The following is a 24,258-nucleotide window of genomic DNA, read 5'->3' as shown; positions in this document are numbered from 1 at the left end:
AATAAACCAAAAATCAAAGATGCTATCTGTGGAATTAAGAAGGAGGCAACAGGCTAGAGGTGACAGGGATGGAAGCTAGACTTCTATAAACAGATCCTGTTCTATATACTTTAAGTTTAGAATTATGTAACTACTTCATATAGGTATAAAACAACATTAAATTTAAAATAAGCAATCTCAAAAATGGAAAAAAAAAAAAAAAACCAACCCAACACATGGTATAAATGAACTGGTATAACCGGTTGATAGCAAACCACACAAAATGAAAAGTTCTCAATGACTTTTCGAAAAACACAGTACTTTGATCCTACATCTGTAGTAGGATATACCTACAGGATAAAAAGAACTCTAAGAAAAATCTTTAACTGTTTTTAGTACAGGAATTGTATTATTATGGTTATCTTGAGACTGTTACATATATATTAGGATAAAGCAAGTAATAATTATGTTAATACCCTTAGATCAATGTAAAATCAGGGAAGTAAAATTAGGAAGTTAATTCTAGAATTCTAAATTTGAAATGGAAATGCCAGTATGAATTCATAAAGTATTTTACCTTTAAAACAAAGAAACACAAAACCAAAAACGGATATAAAAGACGTATTTCTTAGCTTTGTCCACTGAAAAGTTCTAGAAACAATAATTTACTCAGAAGTAAAGAACATACTGACATTCAGATTGTGTTCTCTAAATACCATTTCTCACTAAAATGAAGCAGAACTCCTTTGAAAAGTGGATAATTCTATATCTAGAACAAGAAATATGCATGACGGATGTGGAACATCTTATCATGCAAGAGACCAAGAATGCCATTACACAGAGAACTGAGGTTATACTCCAAGTGCTTAGCAGTGTGGAAGAGGCAAATGATGGGTCAGTATGAACATCAAAATAATAATATGGGCAATGGACGGAAATATATCACATACGTTCAAAAGAATATGAGCTCATAATGATACTTTAAAAAAACAGACAATTAACTTTTAGTAGTTTCAGTTCAGTTCAGTCGCTCAGTCGTGTCCGACTCTGCGATCCCATGAATCGCAGCACGCCAGGCCTCCCTGTCCATCACCAACTCCCGGAGTTCACTCCAACTCACGTCCATCGAGTTGGTGATGCCATCCAGCCATCTCATCCTCTGTCGCCCCCTTCTCCTCCTGCCCTCAATCCCTCCCAGCATCAGAGTCTTTTCCAACGAGTCAACTCTTCGCATGAGGTTCATTGGACAACTGTGGAGGATCCCCCAAAAATCAACTCATTGCTTTGGGAACTGGTAAATAGTGGAGAAAAATCAAGCATTTAACCTATCTTTCACATAGGAGCTGAACCAAAGGGTTGATGAGGGTAATTTTCTTTTTATAGAAGTATTCAAGTTAATAAATAAAGAAAATCAGAACATTGTCATATTGCAGCCCTTAGTGAAAGATGGGGTGTAGAATCTGACTGCTCACAGAACTAAATACTACTTTATAGGAAATACAAGGGCACGTTAAAGGACATAGGAATATAATCAACAAAATCCATGACGTGGTATATCCTACATAGAAAAACAAATTGTTTCCTTCAAAATCAAATAGCTAGGAAAAAAGATGCAAAGGCTTGTGCAGAAAAGAATTAACAGCATGGCTGAGACTGCTATCTTGCGAAACGTCTGTTTGCAAGGTTGGCGCTTGGTTAGCATCTGGTAACTTGGCTCTCAGAATGCTCTCAGTCAACATTAACTGAAAATTAGTTAGTGATTCACTAATTTTTCTTATTTTCCATTGAAAACCTGCTTCCTTCTAGGAGTCTGGAATCTTAGCATATGCTGGGTTGATGGTGCTTATATGGCCAACCTTAACAGAACTCTAGGGTACCAAGTCTCTGATGTATCTCTCTGGGCAGAAACATCACCTGCATCGCTACATTTTCGTTGCTAGGGAAAGCAGGCCCTCTTTTTGACCCCCTCACTGCAGGGAGCAATCACAGGAAGCCTGCATGTGGATTCCAGACCCTGTCTGTGACTCTGTTTTACTAGATTCTTAGTATACCAGTGGATTAAATCTTAGCTACGAGCACAGTTAGAGGCCGCGTCCCCTGAGCCCTTCCAGTGAATCCACAAATGTAAAGGGTGGTCTTGGGAACCCCTGACATGTAGGTCCTATGGGGTCAGTGGTTCTCAAACTTTAGGATGCGTGAGAATCACCCAGAGGGCCTGTTCAAACATGGACTGCTGGGCCCCCACTGCAAGGCTGCTGACTCAGTAGATCTGGGGCGAGGCCTGAAAAAATCTGCATCTCTGTAGGTTTCCAGGCGGAGGCGGAAGAGCACACTTCAGGAACTACTATTATAGATTCATACATTTAAGAGATACATCAACCAACCACAGTGTATGGATCTTGTTTGGATTCCGATTTGGACAAACAATTTAGAAAAACAAAAACTTATGAAGAGAAATGTGAACACGGACTAGATAGCTAATGATAGCAAGGGATCAATATTGCTGTGAGACAATGGCATACAATTCTTTTAAATATATTTTATTGATACATATTTCTATTCCAGAGACACATACTAGATGAAATGATATAACATCTTGGAAATGTTTTGGAGTAAGCCAGCTGGAGAAGGGGAAATGTGTATGTGTGGGCCAACACTGGCCCACCCAGCAAGATTTATTCTGGGTAACAGGTACACGGGGAGTCAATAAACTATTCTATTTTTGTATGTTCTTGAAATTCCCTAGGACAAAAACTTTTAAAATTTATTTTCTGGGTAAAGAGAGCATCCTAAAGATAGATTTCTTCTTGAATCACCTTCTACTGCTTAAAAATCACCAACAGTTCAAAATGTATGGGAAGCTTACAATCATTACCTACTTGAATGTGAGAATGTACTTTGCTATCTGAGGGCTTCTAAATGTCCCTGAGCATTAGAATCAACAAGTGTACCTATTAAGAAAAACCTAAAGATTTCTGTTTGGGCTCCAAAATCACTGTGGATGGTGACTGTAGCCATGAAATTAAAAGATGCATGCTCCTTGAAAGAAAAGCTATGACCAACCTAGACAGCATATTAAAATGCAGAGACATTACTTGGCCAACAAAGATCCGTCTAGTCAGGGCTATGGTTTTTCCAGTGGTCATGTATGGATGTGAGACTGGACAATAAAGAAAGCTGAGTTCCGAAGAATTAATGCTTTCAAATTGCAGTGTTAGAGAAGACTCTTCATTGGAAGGGCTGATGCTGAAGGTGAAGCTTCAATACTTTGGCCACCTGATGCGAGGAGCTGACTCATTGGAAAAGACCTTGATGCTGGGAAAGACTGAGGGCAGGAGGAGAAGGGGACGACAGAGATGAGATGGCTGGATGGCATCACTGACTCGATGGACAAGAGTTTGAGCAAACTCCAGGAGGTGGTGATGGACAGGGAAGCCTGGTGTGCTGCAGTCCGTAGGGTCGCAAAGAGTCGGACATAACTTAGCAAATGAACAACAACATACGTTCTGGGATCTGGCCCAGATGCTATTGAATCAAGATCGCTGACTGTCGAACCTTGAAATACGTGATTTTAAATGAACTTTCTAAGTGACTCTGATGCTCCTGGCCTCATAAGCAGAGTGATGAACAGCACTAACTACAGAATTAGTTAGTAATTAGTAGTAATTAGTAGTAATTCCTTTCCATATGGAATGTGAATTTTCTCTAGTGTGCCTAGGCAGACAATATTACCATATTCATGGGTAAGTTTCAGTTTGTCTTATTTTCCTGGGTAATGAAACCTTGTGATTTCCCTGTCTTCATACTTCATGAATCCCTCATTATATATATTATTATTGGCCAGGCAGGCAGGTGAGATGGAGTTAGAGAAAAGAGCACAAAGCGGGCTGTGAAGGTCCAGGAAGCAGAAGGGTATCAGAGCCTGTCTGGGCTTCCCACTGGCACAGGCAGCTTGCAGTCAAAGAGAGATGCTACGCTGAGCTGCTTACCATGGCAAAACCAACGTCTGCTTTCTTCAGAGCTGGGCCGTCGTTGGTGCCGTCGCCGGTGACGGCCACCACCTGCCGCTGGTCGCCGACAGTGCTGTCGATGATGCCTGGGGAGACAGGCGCACCACAGTGAGGTCGGGGGCCGCTTTCCCACAAAAGACGCTTTTTCGGTCTTCCTCTCTAATCCCTGTCACTACCTCCCTTTTTACGCTCTTTCCTTCTTTTTCCCTATGCTGGAGGTTTTACAGCGTCACCAAATGGCGGTAAATTGTTTCACAGGTAGCAATCTAAGCTAAGAAAGTCTGACCTCGTCAGATATCCTGTCTGGTACATCAAGACACCTATAATGCAGTCGGAAAAGCACTGCATGATTTGAAGGCAGAGACCCAGAGGTTGAACGATAACACTTCCATTTACCAGTTGGGCAGTCTGGATAAGTTATGTGTCGTCTCAGCCTCAAACTTTCTTTTTTGCAGAATGGGAAGAGCTTAACCTATATTGCCTAATTCCCAGTACTATCAACAAACAAGATACGATAATGTTTAAAAACAACTTCATCATATAGCTTATACTCACCAGGTGCTCAGACGTTTGCTAACCTGCATGTTCTTCCCATGAGCTGGGAAGCTCTCCTAGGCCTCCCTATTCAGGATGAGAGTTGCTTTGGCTTCGGTTCTTTATCTGTGCTCGCCCTGGTCTGCCTTCCCCTATCCCAGGCACCTGCTCAGGAGCCGACCTCACCTTTCACCAGCGTGTGCTTGTCAGTGGGGGAAGACCGCGCCAGCACTCGGAGCTTAGGCCAGATCTTGTCCAGCTTTTCCTGCTCTACCTGCAGCAGCAGACACACCTGGGTCAGTCAAGCTCAGAGCAGCCGCCAGGGAAGTCTGCACATGCGCCAAGCTCCTGGCAGCTGGTGTCCCAGGGCCCCCCGGGAGCGTGACCCTGGCCTCCAGCGGAGGCAAAGCAGCCAGCTCAGCTCTGAGGGCGGGTTCAAGGACGCTGACCGTTCAGGCCCTGCTTGTCTCCTTTTCCTCCCAATTCCATCCCTGGGAGCCAACCCCCTAGTTTTGAGACCCGTGATGGAAGTTGAGACCCTTCACTATTGGCTGAAGTAGTGCCTCTGAGGTCTTAGCTTCAATCTGTACTTAGACCAGGAGCTGTGGCCTTCCCACACCCAGATCGTACCCTGTCACCAGCCCGAGGCCCTGCCAGTCACAGGGCAGTGGTACAGGAGGGGTGGGGTAGAGGAAAATCAGGGAAAATCATCCCACGACTGGAGGAAATGCGGAGATGTAAAAAGTGAGTCTCAAAAATAGCCTGTGAATGAATACAGTGAGAAGAAAAAATTCCCAATTTTACTGTCTGAGCAGCTTTGGTAAAAGGCACGTCTCACTATGAATAGATTTTAATTTAAAAACCATCTACTTTCTCCCACCTGTCCCAGATGCCTTACACATGCATCAGCCTTCCCCTAATGAAGGAGGCTCTGATTCCCACCACCTAAAGCTCACCTCGCCCTTCTCGTTTCGGATGAGGCGATTGAATTCTTTGCCTTCTAAGCACAGAAAGTCGTCCCCGGGAGTCACGATGCCACACTTGGTGGCGATGGCACGGGCTGTGTTGATGTTGTCCCCTGTCACCATCCTGACAGTGATGCCAGCTCGCTTGCATTTGGCAATAGCTTCTGGCACCTGCAGAGAGTGAGGCAAGCAGAAAGGAGAGGTGGTGGCGGCGAGGCCCGGCCATCGGCTTCTGCTCAGCTGTCCCTCACTGCGGACAGGAGAGAGGCACCCTGGAAGTAGAACCCCGGGGTGCAGGCCGAGTCTGGTCAGCTTTATATTGCTTGGTGCCCCCTTACTTCTGGCCTACCCATGAAACTCACATTTGAATTTGCCTTATTGCACCATGAGTTGAGGGCTTCCCCGGTGGCGCCAGTCGTAAAGAACCTGCCTGCCAATGCAGGAGACATAGGTTTGATCCCTAGGTCGGGAAGATCCCCTGGAGGAGGGCATGGCAACTCACTCCAGTGTTCTTGCCTGGAGAATCCCATGGACAGAGGAGCCTGGCGGGCTACAGTCGATGGGGTTGCAGAGTCAGACACAACTGAGTGACTTGGCATGAATGCATGGACCATGAGTAGAAGGGGAAATCTGCCTCAGGAGCCAAGTGTAAAAGCTTATTCTCTCACTTACAATCTAGATTTCTCAGCAGGCACGCTAGACCTTTTGAGAGTTTACCACTGCCTTCCTTTCCAGCAGAAGTTTTAACTACCTTCCACCCCTGGCACGTACTCCAACCACATCAGTTCTTTCAAGTTTCCCAACTGCATGACACCCTGTCACGCCTCCAAAAGTTGCGAGTAGTGTGGAGCTACTCTATGGGCACCTGACAAGATGTGTGGATCAAAGGGATGTGACTAGAGCCAAAGTTGGTGTCTCAATTAATCCCACCTCCTCACTATTCTTGAGTGCCAAACTGTTCTTATTAGCCCAGTGAAACCTGTGCTTCTCAGCCCATAGAGGGCATGAACCACAGGAAGTGGGATTGCCACTTTGTATAACTTCAGTGAGCTCCAGCAGTTCTGTGAAGCAGGAAGCACAGAAACACCTATCCCAGCAAATGAGAAGCAGTTAGGTGACTTGCTGAAGTTTCCTAAGCAACAGCTAGAAACGGAGCTGGTACCGCGGTTCCAGTGACTCCTGCGTGGCTGCTCATTAGGTCAGGTGCAGGGGCCGCGGCCGCTGGAAGACTCCCCTTCATGCTTCCCAGACCTGTTCCCAAGTCAGAGCCTCACCTCCGGGCGCACGGGGTCCTCGATGCCCACCACTGCGATACAGGTCAACTCAGTGAGGATCTCGCTCTCGTTGTCCCACGGGGGCTCTCCATCGTTGAAATCCCGGTAAGCGATGCAGAGTGTCCGCAGCCCCTCACAGGCCATGGGCTCGATGACGGTGCGGACCATCTCATCTCGGTCCTTATTCTTGAATGGCACGGCCTCCCCCTTTTTGTCCAGGATTCGATTACACCTGGGGAGGTGCACAGTCAGAACACAGCACCCCACCTCCCGCCCAGTGTGCTTCGACACGTTACAGACACCCTGACCACTCTGCCTGACTCCTAAAGACACTACTGGGTGGCCGTAATCTCCACTCATCGCCCAAAGCTGAGCCCCTGTATCCAGGGTGGGGTGGCTGATAGGTGGGCAGAGCGTGTCGCTCTCCCCTGTCATCTGCTCCTACTCATCTGGGAACGCAACACCAAGAGCTGTTCGTGGGTCGCCTACTCTTTTGAGCTTCTCAGTGGTAGAGAGACCTTCTCAATCCCCAGTCTCTAGAGGGCTCAGGGCAGAGGGTGTGGGCAATGACAGAGTCTCACCCATGGTGGTGCTAACCCATGCTGGGGCACTGGTTTTTAGCTACTGGCCCTGTATCCACATAGGTCAACTTTTAATGCCCTATGGATCGTCTAGCCACTTTCATTATGCAACTTCCTGTGATCAGAACTGAGAATGAAAAGGAAAAGGAACACAGAACTAACATTTCTCGTGCTTACTATGTGCAAGGCGTTTTTCATACATTCAATCATTTAATCAGAGTAACCCTGTGAGATAAGTGGGTATTCTCTCTTCAGAATAGGAAATGGAAGCATGGATTGCCTAGGTCTGAATCCTGCCTGGACCACTATCCGTTGTATCCCCTCTAGCAAGTTACTGAACTTCACTACACCTCTGTTTCCTCATCTGTAAAACAGGGATAATGGCAGCATCTGCCTCCCTGAGTTGTAAAGTGTAAGTATAGTATCCAAAGTATATAACTGCATGGCTTGGCCAGAACCAAGCTCAGATCTTGTCATGATGTTACCACCCGGAAGGAGGGTCCGCTATTATTTGGGTGGCTCAGCATGGGGCCGACACCCAGACCTCCCCGAGGAGAGGACCCTGGAGGAAGAAGCTGGGGGGGCTCACTTGCGCAGGATGATCTCGGAGGCGCCCTTGCTGTACATGCGGTAGCCGCCGCCCGGCTTCTCGATGACCGTGCTCATGGACTTGCGCACCGAGTTGAAGGTGTACACTTTATAGAGCTTCTCCTCGGGCACCTCGCTGCGCACGGCGTGGTAATCCTGCTTCAGGTCCGAGACGAAGCCCAGCAGGGCGCACTCGGTCTTGTTGCCCACCTGCCGGGGCAGGCCGCCCTCCTTCTCCGGAGGCTGGAAAGAAAGGCACTGGTGGGCCGGTGGGGCAGGGGGCCGGCCGGGGAAGGGCTCCCTCAGGAGGCTTTCGCGCGTGTGCCGGGGGCCCACGGGGGCATGGGCCGTGGCTGTGGTGACCTGGCCCTGGAGCCACCCGGGGCCTGGGGTGTTTTTAGCTGCCGTGGGGCTGGTGCTGGTGCCTCTAACACTGTCTCTTAGCTTCCAGAAACTAAGTGATTTACTCGTGATAAGCTCAATTCTGCTACCAGCATAAGGCCTCTTTTTAGAGATACTGCCTTTCCACGGTGATTTCACAGCCCCAGATTCCTACCTGCCTCACTCCCCCACCCCATCTCCCAGTCTCCTTCCACGGATTATTCCCTAGTCTCACCCCAAACGCGTTCACTGGGGAGTGGCAAATGGGAACTGGGATGGCAGTTCAGGCAGAATAAATGAGAAAAATCAATGGTTCCTTCCAACTACCCATTTTAAGTGTCCTGGCAAAAGAAGAGCTTACCAGAATCTTAGAGGTGTAGGCGCTGTTGATGGAAATGCCATTGACAATAAGGTCCAGGACCCTGGGCACAAGGTCATCAGGGCTTGGGATCTGATGGTAACGAGTGTCTCCAATGTAAGCCTGCACCACAGACATGCGGTTCATGGTCAGCGTGCCCGTCTTGTCCGAGCAGATGGCTGTGGCGTTGCCCATGGTCTCACACGCGTCCAAGTGCCGCACCAGGTTGTTGTCCTTCATCATTTTCTACAAAAGAGAACAGAGGAGACTGCAGAGCGGCCGGCTGAGCTCTCCAAAACACAGGGCAGAGGCCATTTCCCAGCCAGCAACTCTCCACATTTCATTTTCCGCTCCCATACAAAAATGCAAGATACGATTTTTGTAAACCCTCTTAAGATGCTACTGGGTTAGGTAAACGTTGATTTCAGCAGCTTGTACCCCTGGAAGGCATCACCCAGAGTTTATGAAGACAAAGTGGCCGTCCTTTCAGCAGAGCTACTTGGCGCCCTTCCCTCTGGTCTGTGTTCTCAAAGAGCAGAGCCTCACCCCAGCCTCACCTTCACAGAGTAAGCCAGTGAGATGGTGACGGCCAGGGGCAGCCCCTCGGGCACAGCCACCACCAGCACCGTGACGCCGATGATGAAGAACTTGACAAAGTACTGGACGTAGATGGGGGTACACTCGGCCAGCCACGGTCTGCGCTGGATCACAAAGTTGTCGATCACGAAGTACAGAATCAGGATGAGAACTGTGATTGCAGACATGATCAGACCTGTCCAGGAAAGAAATCACGTGAACCCAGGCTTGAGGGCATTCCTAGGGCCCTAACTGAGACAGATCTCTATCTGGTCATACCCCAAGGCCCTAGCTGGTCTCTGGTACTTGTACATTACGGTGTGGGCGAAAGACATGGTTTTGCATTCTAAAGACATGGGTATCAGTTTCGGTGCTTACCAACTTGACTCGTGGCTTTGGACTGGTCTTGACCCCTCTCTGAGCCTATTTCCTCATTTATAAATAAGGGGGTTGGTACAGTTTTCCAAAAACAGCATTTTAAGATTCTATCTCAGAGCTACTATCTTCCCAGAAATCATAATGTAGTGACTACTGTTACCTCTTTCCTTAGCAGTTTATTGACTTTTTCTCTAGTAGACTGAGAATGTCAGGCAATTCACGTGTTCACAGTGGTGCCCTATGGTGTTAGCACAACACCTACATAACTAACCCTTAGAAGTGTGCCTCCCAGCCTTCCTCCTGACGTGGCACACACAGAAGATGACAACAACGGCAACTGTCCGGGCAGTGCTTACTATGAGCCAGGCAAGCACTTCCAGGTAGGAACTCATTAATCCTCACAACAACCCTGTGAGATACGTTACTATTATCATCCTCTTTTATGAGGAGATGAAGGCACGGGGAGGTGTTAGTATGGCACACCAGAGGAGGACCAACCATCCTGGGTTGCCTGAGAGACTGAGCAGTTTCCTGGGCTGTGGGACTTTCAGAACTGAAACTGAGAAGGTCTCAAGCCAACTGCCACAGTTGCTCATCCTACACATCCTATAATGGAAGAATAAGCTCTGGGTCAGAAAACAACTGGCCTGGGGGCTCCAACTGCCGTTACGTATTGCCTGGCTACTCTGACAGCTGGGGCATCAATACGTGGGCACCTGGGTCTACCTGTGGCACAATATCCGGGAAGAGTTCTGCTTTCTGATTCGGATCTTTGCTTTTCCCGAGAGCCTAACGATTCAGGGAAATCAGAGCAAGGCTAGAGGTGATTATATCAGTGAAGGCATGTTCAGGGTCAGGATAAGCATGGCATCAAGCGAGGGTGCAAACTTCAGGAAGGCCTTCACTCTCAGGGTAGTGCGTTCCCTTGCTTCCTTCTGGTCCTTGGCCTCGCTTGATGTGGGAAGTTCACAGACACCACTGACAGCCCTCAGTGGCCTGTTCTCCCTAAAGAATAAGGTGGGGATTAGGAGCACAGCAGGAGGTCTGAGGCAGGAAGTGTTTAATGCTTCAAACCTGTGTGCCAGGCTCAATGATTTGATTTCATACTTCTTTTTCTTGTTCATCTATTGTCTCTTTGCAAGGGGTTTCATGGTGGTCAAAATTAGCTGGGTACTGGAGCTGAATGGCCAGGCCAGGCTGACGCTCTGTAAACTCTGTGGTGTTCAAAATGTTCTCTGTTGGCACTGTCCAATAGGGAGCCACTGGCCACATGTGGTGACCGACCACTTGAAACAGGCTGATGTGACCGAGGAGCTGAATGCTCAAGTGGATCGCCGCAGGTCCCTGCTTCTCACTATGTGCTCAGCAGAGCAGCAGCGCGGGCCCCACCCGGGGGCTTGTTAGGAACGCAGGTCCCACCCAGACTGCTTGAGTCAGAATCTGCACCGCAACAAGGTCCCAGGTGAACGGTACACGGAGAGATGCATTGGGCTAGACTCTGTGGTGAACACAGAGGTGGAGTCAGGAAGTAAACAGCGGGAGAAGACTGTTTGGAGAGATACCCGCTGAGGGAGCAATCTTCCTTTCGCTGCCTCTTTCAGCTCTGTCCCTCCCCGCCCCCTCCCCACCACCCTCTCCAGAGTCAGGCATGGAGAAGCTGTTTCCTCTCACGATGCACAGGAGTACCTTTAGTGACCTCTGCTCTGCAAAGCACCTCTTTAATCATTGTCTTCCTTTGCCTTCCAGTCCTCATTTTGAACTGATTGCCCTGTGCCTGGCCATTCCTATGCTAGAGACTTGCTCCCAGCCAACAGCAGCCTTCTCTACCCTTCAGGAATTTTCAAGCCAATACTTGAGCAGGTGAGCAGTTATTAAAGTCTTCCTTCTTGCTAATGTTAACCTCCCATTTGTTTGGGGCCTTTATCTCTAAATAGGAAGACATGTCTCTCTGCTAAAGCCAAGGGTCCAACAGTCACAGGGAGGGACATGGATTCTTGAACTGCACCAGCCACTTGGAATTTTCGGCTCCTTCCTGCCAGGCCTGGTTGGTACAGAAAGGAGGCAGTCAAAGTGGCGAGGACCCAGAGGAAGACTGACGGACACACTAAGAATTCCCCGCCTACTCACCAGCTTTCCCAATCTGGACAGCCAGGCGGGTCAGCTTGCCCTGCAGCACGGACTTCTCCTTTTTGGGCAGCTTGGCGGCCTTCTTCTCCTTTTCCTCACTGTCGATCCCCTCCTGGCTGTTGAGTGGCTGGATTTCCAAAGCCACTCCATCTTGGGTCTTTGCTAGGGTGCACACACGAAGAGGACAGGTCAGCAGGCAAGGCAGCAGCCCGCGTAGTAGGCAAGGGGAAGCTAACACACCGTTCTGTCTGCTTCTGGAACACAGCTTGGACCTCTGGCATCAGATCTGACCTCGGGGAGCTTGGCCTTCTCTTAGGGCCTTGGGAACGGTATCTTAACAACTGCAGGTGAAATGGATGGCTCTCCTCTCCAGTGGCAGCTTCCTGGCACTGTCTCAGAGCCCCGAGCCAGGTTTGTTCCAGCAAGAGGATTTATCCTGCCAGTCAGTGCTATTACCAACAGCCATCCTTCCTAGAATTCAGTGCTTAAATCAGTGAATCCTTACTGCAGAAAGGGGCTGAAGGGGAAGGTTGATAAATGTTCCTACAGCATAAGGGTCTTGTTGTTTAGTTGCTAAGTCGTGTCCAACTCTTTTGTGACCCCATGGACTGTAGCCCACCAGGATCCTCTGTCCATGGGATTTCCCAGGCAACAATGCTGGAGTGGGTTGCCATTTCCCTTTCCAGGAGATCTTCCCGACCCAGGGATCAAACCCACATCTCCTGCATTGGCAGGCAGTTTCTTTACCACTGAGCCACATGGGAAACACATTAGGGTCTTAGTTGGCTCTTTAAAAGGTTCCCCTCTCTCTCTACGTAGATATAGACTTTCATAGAAGAAACACAGACCCCAGACACAGGGTATTTTCCAGTTCTCGCTTATGTTAGTTGAGCAATAGGGGAAGGAAATCTCCTTTCTCCCCTGTCTGATGAAGGTAGGGAGGTACAAAGTACCTTTCCCTAAGGGAAGAAGTTGGTATGAGGGACTCTCTGGAACAAGAGAAGGCAGGGATAAAGACAGACATAGAAATCCATTTTGCTTTCAAAAGAAGAGTTAAAGAGATCTGAAATTTAAGAATTACTTTTGTTGAGCCCTAGTTTTCCAATGTGATGTCTTTATGAAAGGAAAAAGGCTCCAGGAGCTGTCTCAAGAGAGCAGTTCCTGCTGGCCCCCAGCACCCCTCCAGCTTCACCCTGAAGAGCTCTGCTCCTTTGCTTAGGTGCCCTTCCTGAGAGATCGTCTCTGCTGTCAGACTCACAAATAAGACAGAAACAGGATGTAAACACAGCCACCAAAAAAGAAACACACATCAAATTAGGAAGAAGAAAACAGACTGTGGAGAGAACAAAGAAGTGGGGAAAGAGGTTACAGAGAAAGGGCTCTCTGCACCCCAGAGAAGACTAGCTGAGAAGGGATCTAGATGGGAAGACAGCACCAAAAGAGGAAGAAGAGGGTGCAGGGACTGCCCATCCTAACCCCTTCCCCCATAAGGACCCTGCAGACTTCCAACCCAGAGACTAACAATCCTTGCTCTTTAACTCTGGCCAAGGGCAATGAAGCAAGGTCAGCACCCTGGGAAGAGCAGATCACCACACAGGCTTCCCGAGAGAAATCTTGACAGAAGGCCCCTTGAGCTAACAGCAGAGGGTGCTGCGTCCCACCTTAGATTGGGTTTGGCAGCTTGGGACCACCCCCAGATCTCTGCACCGTCCTCAGGATGAGGCATCTGGGCCACAGGAGCAGATAACAGATTTATGGAGAGGAAGAGAGGGAAGGCAGATGGCCTGGAAAGGTCTGGTTTGAGTGTGGGCAGGTAGAGATGGTAAATGAGTGAGTGGAAAGGTTACCTTTGTTGCGATTTTCAGGGACTCCTTGTTTTTTACCTGTTTGAACAAGAAAGAAAAAAATGGGGTGGGGACCCAAAATGACTATTCAGAGATCAGATATCCAATTTGCCGGTCCTGTTCAGAGCCTAAAAGGGCGACATCAAAGGGTCTGAGTTGCAGCGAAGGGGATGTAAAGGAAGCTCACACCTCTATTTATCCCCATTTTTATTAGAGGCGCTCACAAATCCCTGGGGTATGGACCAGGCCACTCATGCAGGGGAGTGCACACCCCCTTCTGAGCTGCTTTCTCCTGGAGCACAGTTGCTGTTAGGAGGTGCTTCTGGCTTGAGTCAAACCACTTGGAGAAATGGGGTGGGGGTTAGGGAGGGAGAGGTCTGAACTGTTTCCACCTGGTGGCAAAGGCCGCGCAAGGTGCCTCCATGTCAGCTCACCAGCACCAGGCAAGCCTCCTTACTCACTCTGAAGGCAGCTGCAGAAACAGGCTGGTTCCTAACTGAATGAGCTTTGTTGCCTTCTCATTAACTGCCCCTCCCCAAACAGCCCAAGATGCACCTCCAGCCAAATAGTACAAATCCTTCTCTCCTCCAAGAGAAGGAACGCTTAGGGAAAGGTGCAGACTTGGTTTGTTATCTTTCTGCCTTCTGTTTTCCTTCTTTCAGGAACAGTTCAGTTCAGTCGCTCAGTCATGTCTAACTCTTTGCAACCCCATGAACCGCAGCATGCCAGGCCTCCCTGTCTATCACCAACTCCCAGAGTCCATCCTAACCCATGTCCATTGAGTCGGTGATACCATCCAACCATCTGTCGTCCCCTTCTCCTCCCGCCCTCAATCTTTCCCAGCATCAGGGTCTTTACAAATGAGTCAGCTCTTTGCATCAGGTGGCCAAAGTATTGGAGTTTCAGCTTCAACATCATAGGATGGACTGGTTGGATCTCCTTGCAGTTCAAGGAACTCCCAAGAGTCTTCTCCAAAACAACAGTTCAAAAGCATCAATTCTTCGGTGCTCAGCTTTCTTTATAGTCCAACTCTTACATCCATACACGACCACTGGAAAAATCATAGCCTTGACTAGACGGACCTTTGTTGGCAAAGTGATGTCTCTGCTTTTTAATATGCTGTCTAGGTTGGTCATAACTCCTTCTAAGGAGTAAGCGTCTTTTAATTTCATGGCTGCAGTCACCATCTGCAGTGATTTTGGAGCCCAGAAAAATAAAGTCAGCCACTGTTTCCACTGTTTCCCCATCTATTTCCCATGAAGTGATGGGACCAGATGCCATGATCTTCGTTTTCTGAATGTTGAGCTTTAAGCCAACTTTTTCACTCTCCTCTTTCACTTTCATCAAGAGGCCCTTTAGTTCTTCTTCTCTTTCTGCCATAAGGGTGGTGTCATCTGCATATCTGAGGTTATTGATATTTCTCCCGGCAATCTTGATTCTAGCTTGTGCTTCCTCCAGCCCAGCATTTCTCATGATGTACTCTGCATATAAGTTAAATAAGCAGGGTGACAATATACAGCCTTGATGTACTCCTTTTCCTATTCAGAACCAGTGTGTTGTTCCATGTCCAGTTCTAACTGTTGCTTCCTGACCTGCATATAGGTTTCTCAAGAGGCAGGTCAGGTGGTCTGGTATTCCCATCTCCTTCAGAATTTTGCACAGTTTATTGTGATCCACACAGTCAAAGGCTTTGGCATAGTCAATAAAGCAGAAATAGATGTTTTTCTGGAACTCTCTTACTTTTTCCATGATCCAGCGGATGCTGGCAATTTGATTTCTGGTTCCTCTGCCTTTTCTAAAACCAGCTTGAACATCTGGCAGTTCACAGTTCACGTATTGCTGACACCTAGCTTGGAGAATTTTGAACATTACTTTACTAGCGTGTGAGATGAGTGCAATTGTGTGGTAGTTTGAGCATTCTCTGGCATTGCCTTTCTTTGGGATTGGAATGAAAACTGACCTTTTCCAGTCCTGTGGCCACTGCTGAGTTTTCCAAATTTGCTGGCATATTAAGTGCAGCACTTTCACAGCATCATCTTTTAGGGTTTGAAATAGTGCAACTGGAATTCCATCACCTCCACTAGCTTTGTTCGTAGTGATGCTTCTTAAGGCCCACTTGACTTCACATCCCAGGATGTCTGGCTCAAGATGAGTGATCACACCATTGTGAAGATCTTTTTTGTACAGTTCTTCTGTGTATTCTTGCCATCTCTTCCTAATATCTTCTGCTTCTGTTAGGTCCATACCATTTCTGTCCTTTATTGTGCTCATCTTTGCATTTGGTATCTCTAATTTTCTTGAAGAGCTCTCTAGTCTTTCCCATTCTATTGTTTTCCTCTATTTCTTTGCATTGATCGCTGAGGAAGGCTTTCTTATCTCTCCTTGCTATTCTTTGGAACACTGCATTCAAATGGGCATATCTTTCCTTTTCTCCTTTGCTTTTCCCTTCTCTCTTTTCTCGCTTTCAGGAACAAGTGAATGGCAAAGACGCCTTGATGGTTTGTATAGCCCCTCGTGTCTGAAGAAGCAAGTGGTGAGGGCTGGAGCCAGAGCACACTGCCCGCCCGTTTGCGCAGGCCTTCCACCTCATTCTCTTATAGTCGACCAGTAAATGCAGGAACCAGTGCAACCTGACCGCAGAGCAGAGCCGGATCCGGTTCTCATTAGAGCACCGTGGGGAGTCAGGGATGAAACCGTTAGCTAAACAAGGGGTTTGGAGATCTGTCCTCATCATCCTGCAGAGTCTGCCAACCAGGTGTTCCACTCCAGACCCGCTCCCTCTCCTAGTCTGTCCGTGGGGCTGGGAGGGGAGAGGCTCTTTGAAAGCCCCTTACCTTTCTTCTTCTTCTCTTCCTCTTCCCCCTCACTGGCTCCCAAGAGGGTAAAAATGATTCCAGTCTGAGAGTTGATACCCACAGCCGTCACTACCATTCGTCCAGAACCTTCCATTACATGGGTCCCTATATGAGAAAGAAGATGGGAGAAGAGTTTTTTCATTTTTTTTTTTTTTTAATACCTGGCCATTCTTTGGTGTGAAACATAAACTTGGAAAAAAGCAATCCCTCTACCTTCCTCTCCCATGCATGGTGTTATACTTGGCAGAGAGTAGGAAAAGATCAAGAGCAAGCAACGCGGGGGTAAGGAGAACAATGTGTGTAACGGCTTTCGGGTAAGGCTCCTTTCCCACCACCCATTCCAGCCAGCAGAGCCCTTCGCAGGCTCCTGTAGCATCTGTTCCATGGACAACCTCTGTTAGGTTGCTTAATATCCTTGTATTCAACCCACTGACATGCTACAGCCCCCGCTGAGCCTTGGGGCAGGAGACGGGGCACAATCAGAAGACAGGGCAAGGTCTGGACATGGTCTCTGTGGCCGAGTGTCTGTGGGGAGCAGGGCTGGGCACTGGTGCAGTCGGGGCCTCACCTGAGAGCAGCATGGGGTCCCTCTCCAAGGACTTCTTGACATGGTCCGATTCCCCAGTCAGAGAACTCTCATCAATCTTGAGATCATTGCCCTGGATCAGGATCCCATCTGCAGGCAGCAGGTCACCTAGGGCATGGAGGTGAAGGGCCAACAGGGAGGGGGCAGGTGAGGACCATCCAGCCTCATCTCAGGGCTGCTCCCGGGGCCCTGCCTGTAGGCAACGGCCCGGGAGAGCCTGGAGAACCTCTGAAAGCCAACTTCACATCTGACAACCTGCGATAAAACTCTGCTCTGGGTATTATAAATTCAAACAGTTACTGATCCCCAAACACCTTCCCATGGCCTGAATATTACATACTTGAAATCTAAGACACACAGGGTACAGTCTGACAGTCTTTGGCAGTTTCAGTTACTGCTTTCTTTGAATTTCTTTTTTTTTTTTTTTTATTGATGGAGGCCAGGCCTCCATACACCAAGGGCTTCAGGGCCGACATGCTCACCGCTGCCCCTTCTTTTTGTTCACAGAAGCATAGCCTCTAACAGGGTTTTCTGGGGCAGTGGCGGCCCTGTGTCTTCTCTAGCCCTGGGTCAGCAGCAGATCTGAATTTCTTTTCCATAACCTCCTTAAACTCTAACCCAGAAGCTAACACAATTTGGGTCTTATCTTTTTGGGTCCTCAGCAATTCCTAGCCCCCTTATGCCAAAGGACCTAGCCCTCCGATAGGGAGTGTGGCACAGGTGTAAAAAACAGAGCTAAAAGAGAAAAGAACCACAGAGCTCTCACCGTATTTGATTTGGGCAATGTCACCCACCACAATCTCAGCCACAGGGAGCTGAATGATGTGGCCATTCCGGATAACGGAGAATTTCTGCTCCTTTTCGATACGGTTCTGCAGCCCCCGGAATTGCTTCTCCTTGCTCCAGTCATTGAAGGCGGTCACGAGCACGACGATGATCACCGAGAATAAGATGGCTGCACCCTCAATCCAGCCAGCTTCCGCCTCCCCTTCGTCCTCTGGGCTACTGACGGCTAGACCACACTCTAGCCCAGGGAAAGGAGAGAAAAGGGTCACCGAGGGGCCCTTGCAGACATTAACAATGGGGGTTGTGCTTCCATAACTCCCCAGAACAGAAAGCCAGGGGAAGAGAAGAACAGAAAACTCGGGTAAAATAGCTATCCTGAAGATAGCAGAGGACGGCAGGATTGGGCATCATCTCGTCACCAATATATAACTACTTATGTTTACCCAAAAAAGGCATATGACTAAACAGCATGAAACAGGTCAACGAAAACTACAGGCAAGACACATAGAGAGGCCTTATGACCCCAGCATGGCAGTTCCCACTGCTATTTCCCGTGATGCCCAGCGTGGGGGACGGGGGAACTTTGAGGTGCATGGCCTTGTTGGTTTAGAGAGGGCAGAGGATTCATAACATTCTGAATAAGGATTTACTAGGAAAGGGGGGGGGAAGACCTTGGAATCAGGATGAGTTGGAAGAATAGCCTACTAGTTACTTTTTAGTTTCCTTTGGAGAACCCACTCAGATAACGGGGTGGGGGGCAGGCACACGCACAACACTTAAGCTATTAGGTTGGTGCAAAAGTCATTGCAGCTTTTGCATTATTGAAGTTTGCCATTTGCTACTGGAATACGTTCTTAATAAATGTGGTTATGTTGTACATCATTTTAATGTGCATTTCTTGCTTTACGGTTTTTTTTTTTTGTTAATGACATTTCTTGCTGTTTATTTTATACTGACTATGGAAATGATGTTAGATAAGAAGGAAATTTGAATGCTTTTCTCATTTGAGTTCAAAATGGGTTGTAAAGCAGTGGAGACGACTTGCAACATCAGTAATGTCTGGTACAGGAACTGCTAATGAGCGTGCAGGGCAGTGGCGGTCCAAGAGGGGGATGAGAGCCTTGAGGATGAGGAAGGTAGCGGCCGGCCGCCAGAAGCTGACAACGGCCAACTGAGAGCCGCCACTGAAGCCGATCCTCTTACAACTAAACAAGAAGTTGCTGAAGAACTTAATGTTGACCATTCCAGGGTCGTTTGGCATGTGAAGCAAATTGGAAAGGTGAAAAAGCTCGGTAAGTGGGAGCCTCGTGAGCTGACCGAAAATCAAAAAAATCGTCATTCTGAAGTGTCATCTTCTCTCGTTCTACAAAACAACAACGAACCATTTCTCGATTGGATTGGGATGTGCGACAAACAGTGGATTTTACATGACAACTGGAGATGACCAGCTCAGTGACTGGACTGAGAAGAAGTTCCAAAGCACTTCCCAAAGCCAAACTTGCACCAAAAAAAGGTCATGGTCACTGTCTGATGGTCTGCTGCCGGTCTGATCCACTAAACTTTTCTGAATCTGGGAGAAACCATTACATCTGAGAAGTATGCTCAGCACATCAACGCGATGCACTGGAAAGTCCAACGCCTGCGGCTGGCACCGGCCAATAGAAAGGGCCCAATTCTTCTCCACAATCAACACTTCAAAAGCTGAACGATTTGGCCTACAGGGTTTTGCCTCATCCACCATGTTCACCTGTTCAAAGTTCAAAGCTCAGTCATGTCTGACTCTTTGTGACCCCAAGGACTGTAGCTCACCAGGCTCTTCTGTCCATGGGATTCTCCAGGCAAGAATACTGGAGTGGGTTGCCATTTCCTTCTCCAGGGCATCTTCCCGACCCAGGGATCGAACCCGGGTCTCCCGCATTGCAGGAAGACTCTTTACCATCTGAGCCACCAGGGAAGCCCATATTCACCTGACCTCTCACCAACTGACTACTTTTTCAAGCATCTCGACAACATTTTGCAGGGAAAATGCTTCCACAATCCTAAGGATGCAGAAAAATGCTTTCCAAGAGTTTGTCGCATCCTGAAACACGGATTTTTACACTACAGGAATAAACAAACGTTTCTCATTGGCAAAAATGTGTTTATTGTAATGGTTCCTTTTAAAACTAGTTATGTTTTAAAATTCATGCTCTGAAACTGCAATTATATTTGCACCAACCTAATAAAATTTGTCAACACACACTACGTGCTTTTCAGTGACAGTGGAAAGAGCCCAGACGGGAGTCACGCTTGTTTGTTCAAGGTACTCACGTTCATTTTCTCCCCCCGGGGGGCGGTAGAAGGACAGGACCAGGGAGATGATGGCCGCGATCTCCAGGATGATGAGCGTGACGTCCTGGAGGGCTTCCCACACTAACTCTAAGAAGGTCTTGGGCTTTTTGGGGGGAATCAAGTTCTGTCCAAACACTTGTTTACGTTTCTCCAGATCTGCAGGGTTCCCAGATAGGCCTGAGAAAGAGACAGGAGCGGAGTGAACGAGCAAGAAAAAAGTGGAAGAGCTGAATGACGGAGGAAGGCAGTTAAAAGAGCCCTTTAAAAAGGATCCCTTGCTTCCCAATCTGCCCAAATATGAGATCCAATTAGGGTGACCAACCATCCTCATTTTCCCCAGACTCAGCAGGTGTGAAATGGGGGCAAACGAAGACAAGCTGGTCACAGGGGCTGCTCACTCCTCTTGGTCTCCAGGGTAAGCTAACCCAGACCTACAGTTTCATCTCTTCCTCACTGAGTTTGCACCAGGCTTCAGCTCTAAAAGTACATTAAAATGTTTCCTGAGACACAGAATTTTCCTCTTATATTAACATGTAAATGCTGGCCAAAGAAGAGGTGGCTTCTACCTACTGGCTCACACAAAAAGGCCATAAAGAATAAGCTATTTGCTCAAGGTCACGCTAGGAGGCTAGGAGACAGAGCCCAACCAATTGTCCTGACTCCAAGTTCCAGAGGTTTCAGGACATCAACAGAATACAGACTTCATGAGACTCCAGCTTCGAACATCCCCTTTAGGCATACAGAGCCGTCCCATTCCATCACATACAGACACACACATCTTTAAGAGGTACTACTGTTCTACTAAGAACTACGTACTTGGAGATGTACTAAGTGCTACGAGTACTGCTTAGACAAAGCACTGGGAGAAGCACTGTCGTTCAGAGTGAAAAAAGAGAGAACAGTGGAGGTGAAAGCGCGGAGTCAGACAGCGCTCAGTCCGCGGTCAGCAGCACGCCCTCCACCAACACACGTGTGCTGACATACCCGTGTGAGTGTGCACACAGAGTCCAGGCACTGCCCCAGAGGGAGTAAGAGGCAGAGTTATTCCCAGAGTCCTAGGCTCTTCTCATGCGCCCAGGAGGGGTTACACTTTAAGGAAAGAGGAGAACGCATATAATTTACATTAATGCCAGGCGGCATTTATCAAGTTGTTTACACAACTTGATTAGCGAATAGCCTTGCTTTGGCACTAGCTGTTGGCTATACTGCTTGATGGGTTCCCCACAGGCAGGGTGAGGCAACCTTTGTCTTGAAAAAAGATCAGCAGTGTGGAGGGTTAGAATCAGAGGATGGAGACACTTAACATAGCTTTACCCAGAGGCACAGGACGAGGAGATGCCTGGAAGCTGCAAGGAAAGGACGGGCTACTGATGCGAGGACCTCACCCCTCTCCACACTGAAGGGCTGGTCCGCTGCGGGGAGAGGGACACAGGGGGCCGGCAGACTTCTGTCTCCACTGAATAGGACCCAAGCGCCTTACTTTAAATGGCAAAGAAAGAGATCTGGGTTAGAACTAAGGAAGACATTCAGACAGGGATTTTGAAAATGGGAAAATCTGTACCCAAGGGAGTACTGTTTGCAGGGTCCATTCCTCCACCCTAAAGACAAAAACCATCAGGAGAGGTATCGAAATATACCTGGGGACCCTGCCTGGAGATAAAGCAGGGGTGTGAACTGGCACCCACGATGGTGGAATGGGGACTGGAGACTGCTTCCTTCTACCTGCTAGCGCTCGGCAGAGAGAAGCAGGAAGCTGGTTGGGGAAGTGGCCCCTGATGCTCTTATCCAGGGCCTCCTGCCTCCTCGGGGCCAAGAGCAGGACCCTGGCTAGAGAGCTGAGAGGCACAGCAGAGCTCTGCAGGGGAACGGGTGGGCGGGGGGTGGGGGTGGGGGTTGGCCAAAGCACTAGAAGCAACACGGGCTGCTTGCCAGAGGCTCCCTGCCCCCACCACTCTGAGGAGTCGGTTCTCAGCAGGCAAGAAACGCCAGAGCCTGGGAAAGGAGTGTTCCTGGGCAGGGCATCTCGATCCCCAGGCGGGCAGAGGCAGAGTTGCTAGGGAACAGGGCCGTGCGGGGTGTTTCTCCCAGGGACCTGAGATAACACATGTGTGCCAACTGGAACTGCTGTGCTGGATGGCTAGGCCTGCTCTTGAGAAACAGTTCTGATACTTGTTAATCTAGCCGGGATGTTTCTTAAGAAAGCAGAATTTACGACGTAAAGGGAGGAGATGCTATTCCCTCCATAAGAAGGGTGAGTAGACGACTATGAGGGCAAATCAAGACATCAGATACAGAAGGTTATCACATGCCAATAGTCCAGTGAAGGCCAAAAGGCCAAAAGACTCAACACCGGTCTAGCTGAAAGGGCTTCCCTGGTGGCTCAGATGCTAAAGAATCTGTCTGCAATGCAGGAGACCTGGGTTTGATCCCTGGGTTGAGAAGATCCCCTGGAGAAGAGAATGGCAACCCACTCCAGTATTCTGGCCTGGAGAACTGCATGGACAGAGGAGTCTGGCGGGCTACAGTCCACGGGGTCGCAAAGAGTCGGACACGACTGAGCGACTTACACTTTCATTTCCACTGAGGTAACCCTGCCCCGCTCTGTTCTCATATTAATGCCTCGTAATCATCCTTAACGCCTCTCTCTCTCTTGTCTACAATACCCATTTAGTCAGAAAATGTATCATCTCTACCTTCGAAATACATCCAGGTCCCCCTCACTTCTCATCTCCCACTGCTCCCATGCTGGTTTAAGCCCTGGCCGTCTCTCAGCTAGGCTACGGCGACTGTCCAATGGGCCTCCTGCTTCCAGCCTTAGCTTTCTGCCCTCAGTTTCTTCTGGTTCCAGAATGATCTTTTTCAACACCCCCGTGGCACTCGTCTGCCCTTTCGCGTGGAATGAAACGGAGTAGAAGTTTGTGCCAGCCTGGAGGCCCCCTTTGTGAGCGCCCAGCTCCCCACCTGGGGAGTGCTACCATTTCCGCCTTGTTCGCCGAGATCCCGCCAAGCTAGCCTTTCCGGAGATTCTCTGTGTGCACCAGACATGTTTCCATTTCAGGGTCCCTGCACATGTTGTTTTCTTTCTCAGATTTCCCTTCACAAGTTAGGGCTTGTCCTTTCACTTCCTTCAGGTCTTCAGACAAACGCCCTAACCCTGACCAGCGTATTTCACGCGGACGTCTCTGCCCCAGCGCATGGGATCCCCTTGGCCTGCTCAACTGTTTCCCTCTACAGGTCCTCTCCTGGAATAGGTTATTTGATATATTTGTTCTACATTTGTTTATCTCCCTCTACAAGGCCAGGGTTTTTGTCTTTGTTCCTTAGGTCTAAAGCAGTGCCTGACATGTGCACAAATTCGTTGAATGAACTGCATGAGTAATAGATATTATCGTGAACATTTAGGCACATTTGTGTCTTCTCACTGCAACACTGCAAAGCCCTGAGTGATAGCTGCTATTAACCCCATTTCTCATTCAAGCAACCTGAGGCCTAGACAGGTTTGGTAACTACTCAAGTAAATATGTGGCCGTCTGTAGCTGCTCCACAAGCAGCAGCTGGATTCCAACTCACACACAGAAGGGGGCTGGGGCGTGGAGGCAGCTGTACTCAGCTGAGGCTCCATTTTGCTGTGACTAACCTTTCCTACTTCGCCTAGGACTTTCCAGATTTCATCACTGAAGCGCCTGTCTCCTGGGACAACCTCTCAGCTCCAGGCAAACAGGAATGGTTGGTCAGCCTTCTTCATTTACCGCAGGGCCGGCCCACTTGCACCTCTAGGCAAATCAGCCTCGTTCCTACTCTTTATTTACAATTGAGGTGAATGAGTCCTGTCTTTTTCCTGTCCTCAGGCATGGTGACACCAGGCCTGTCAAGAGTCCAACCTATGAATTTTATATTCAATAAAAGTTTCGTTATTGGCCTTATTTTGGACCCAAGCAAATGAAACAAGATACATTACGGAAAACAAAAAGAGGTCAGGCCTTGCTCTTACCTAGATGCTCTCAGAGTCACACATTTACTTCCTCTTTGTATTTTCTCTCACCTCTCTCCTCCACCTCAAGTCACCCTCAGCTCTTAAATAAAAGCCCCCCTAAGAAGTCAAGTG

At 48.5% G+C, this 24,258-nt stretch overlaps 1 protein-coding gene across 6 annotated transcripts in view; it reads right to left on the bottom strand.

The window, feature by feature from the left end:
- The window catches only part of ATP2B4 (ATPase plasma membrane Ca2+ transporting 4), a 100,597-nt gene that overhangs the window by 19,914 nt on the left and 56,425 nt on the right, over positions 1 to 24,258 (bottom strand). For 4 of the 6 annotated variants that reach the window (XM_061381889.1, XM_061381892.1, XM_061381886.1 and 1 more), the window contains exons 3-15: positions 20,133 to 20,330; positions 17,803 to 18,060; positions 17,019 to 17,144; positions 16,430 to 16,555; positions 13,599 to 13,634; positions 11,752 to 11,913; positions 9,228 to 9,442; positions 8,674 to 8,916; positions 7,933 to 8,174; positions 6,763 to 6,994; positions 5,480 to 5,659; positions 4,710 to 4,797; positions 3,969 to 4,075 (exon numbers count right to left, since the gene is read on the bottom strand). In XM_061381889.1, coding sequence (XP_061237873.1) covers positions 3,969 to 4,075; positions 4,710 to 4,797; positions 5,480 to 5,659; positions 6,763 to 6,994; positions 7,933 to 8,174; positions 8,674 to 8,916; positions 9,228 to 9,442; positions 11,752 to 11,913; positions 13,599 to 13,634; positions 16,430 to 16,555; positions 17,019 to 17,144; positions 17,803 to 18,060; positions 20,133 to 20,330 — 2,213 coding nt within the window. The remainder of the gene's footprint in view (positions 1 to 3,968; positions 4,076 to 4,709; positions 4,798 to 5,479; positions 5,660 to 6,762; positions 6,995 to 7,932; positions 8,175 to 8,673; positions 8,917 to 9,227; positions 9,443 to 11,751; positions 11,914 to 13,598; positions 13,635 to 16,429; positions 16,556 to 17,018; positions 17,145 to 17,802; positions 18,061 to 20,132; positions 20,331 to 24,258) is intronic. The other 2 variants (XM_061381891.1, XM_061381888.1) reach the window with 1 other exon arrangement.

Source organism: Bos javanicus, chromosome 16 (assembly GCF_032452875.1).
Source record: "Bos javanicus breed banteng chromosome 16, ARS-OSU_banteng_1.0, whole genome shotgun sequence".
Lineage (NCBI taxonomy): Eukaryota > Metazoa > Chordata > Mammalia > Artiodactyla > Bovidae > Bos > Bos javanicus.
The sequence above is the reverse complement of the archived record's forward strand: the minus strand, read 5'-3'. Positions and strand labels throughout refer to the sequence as shown.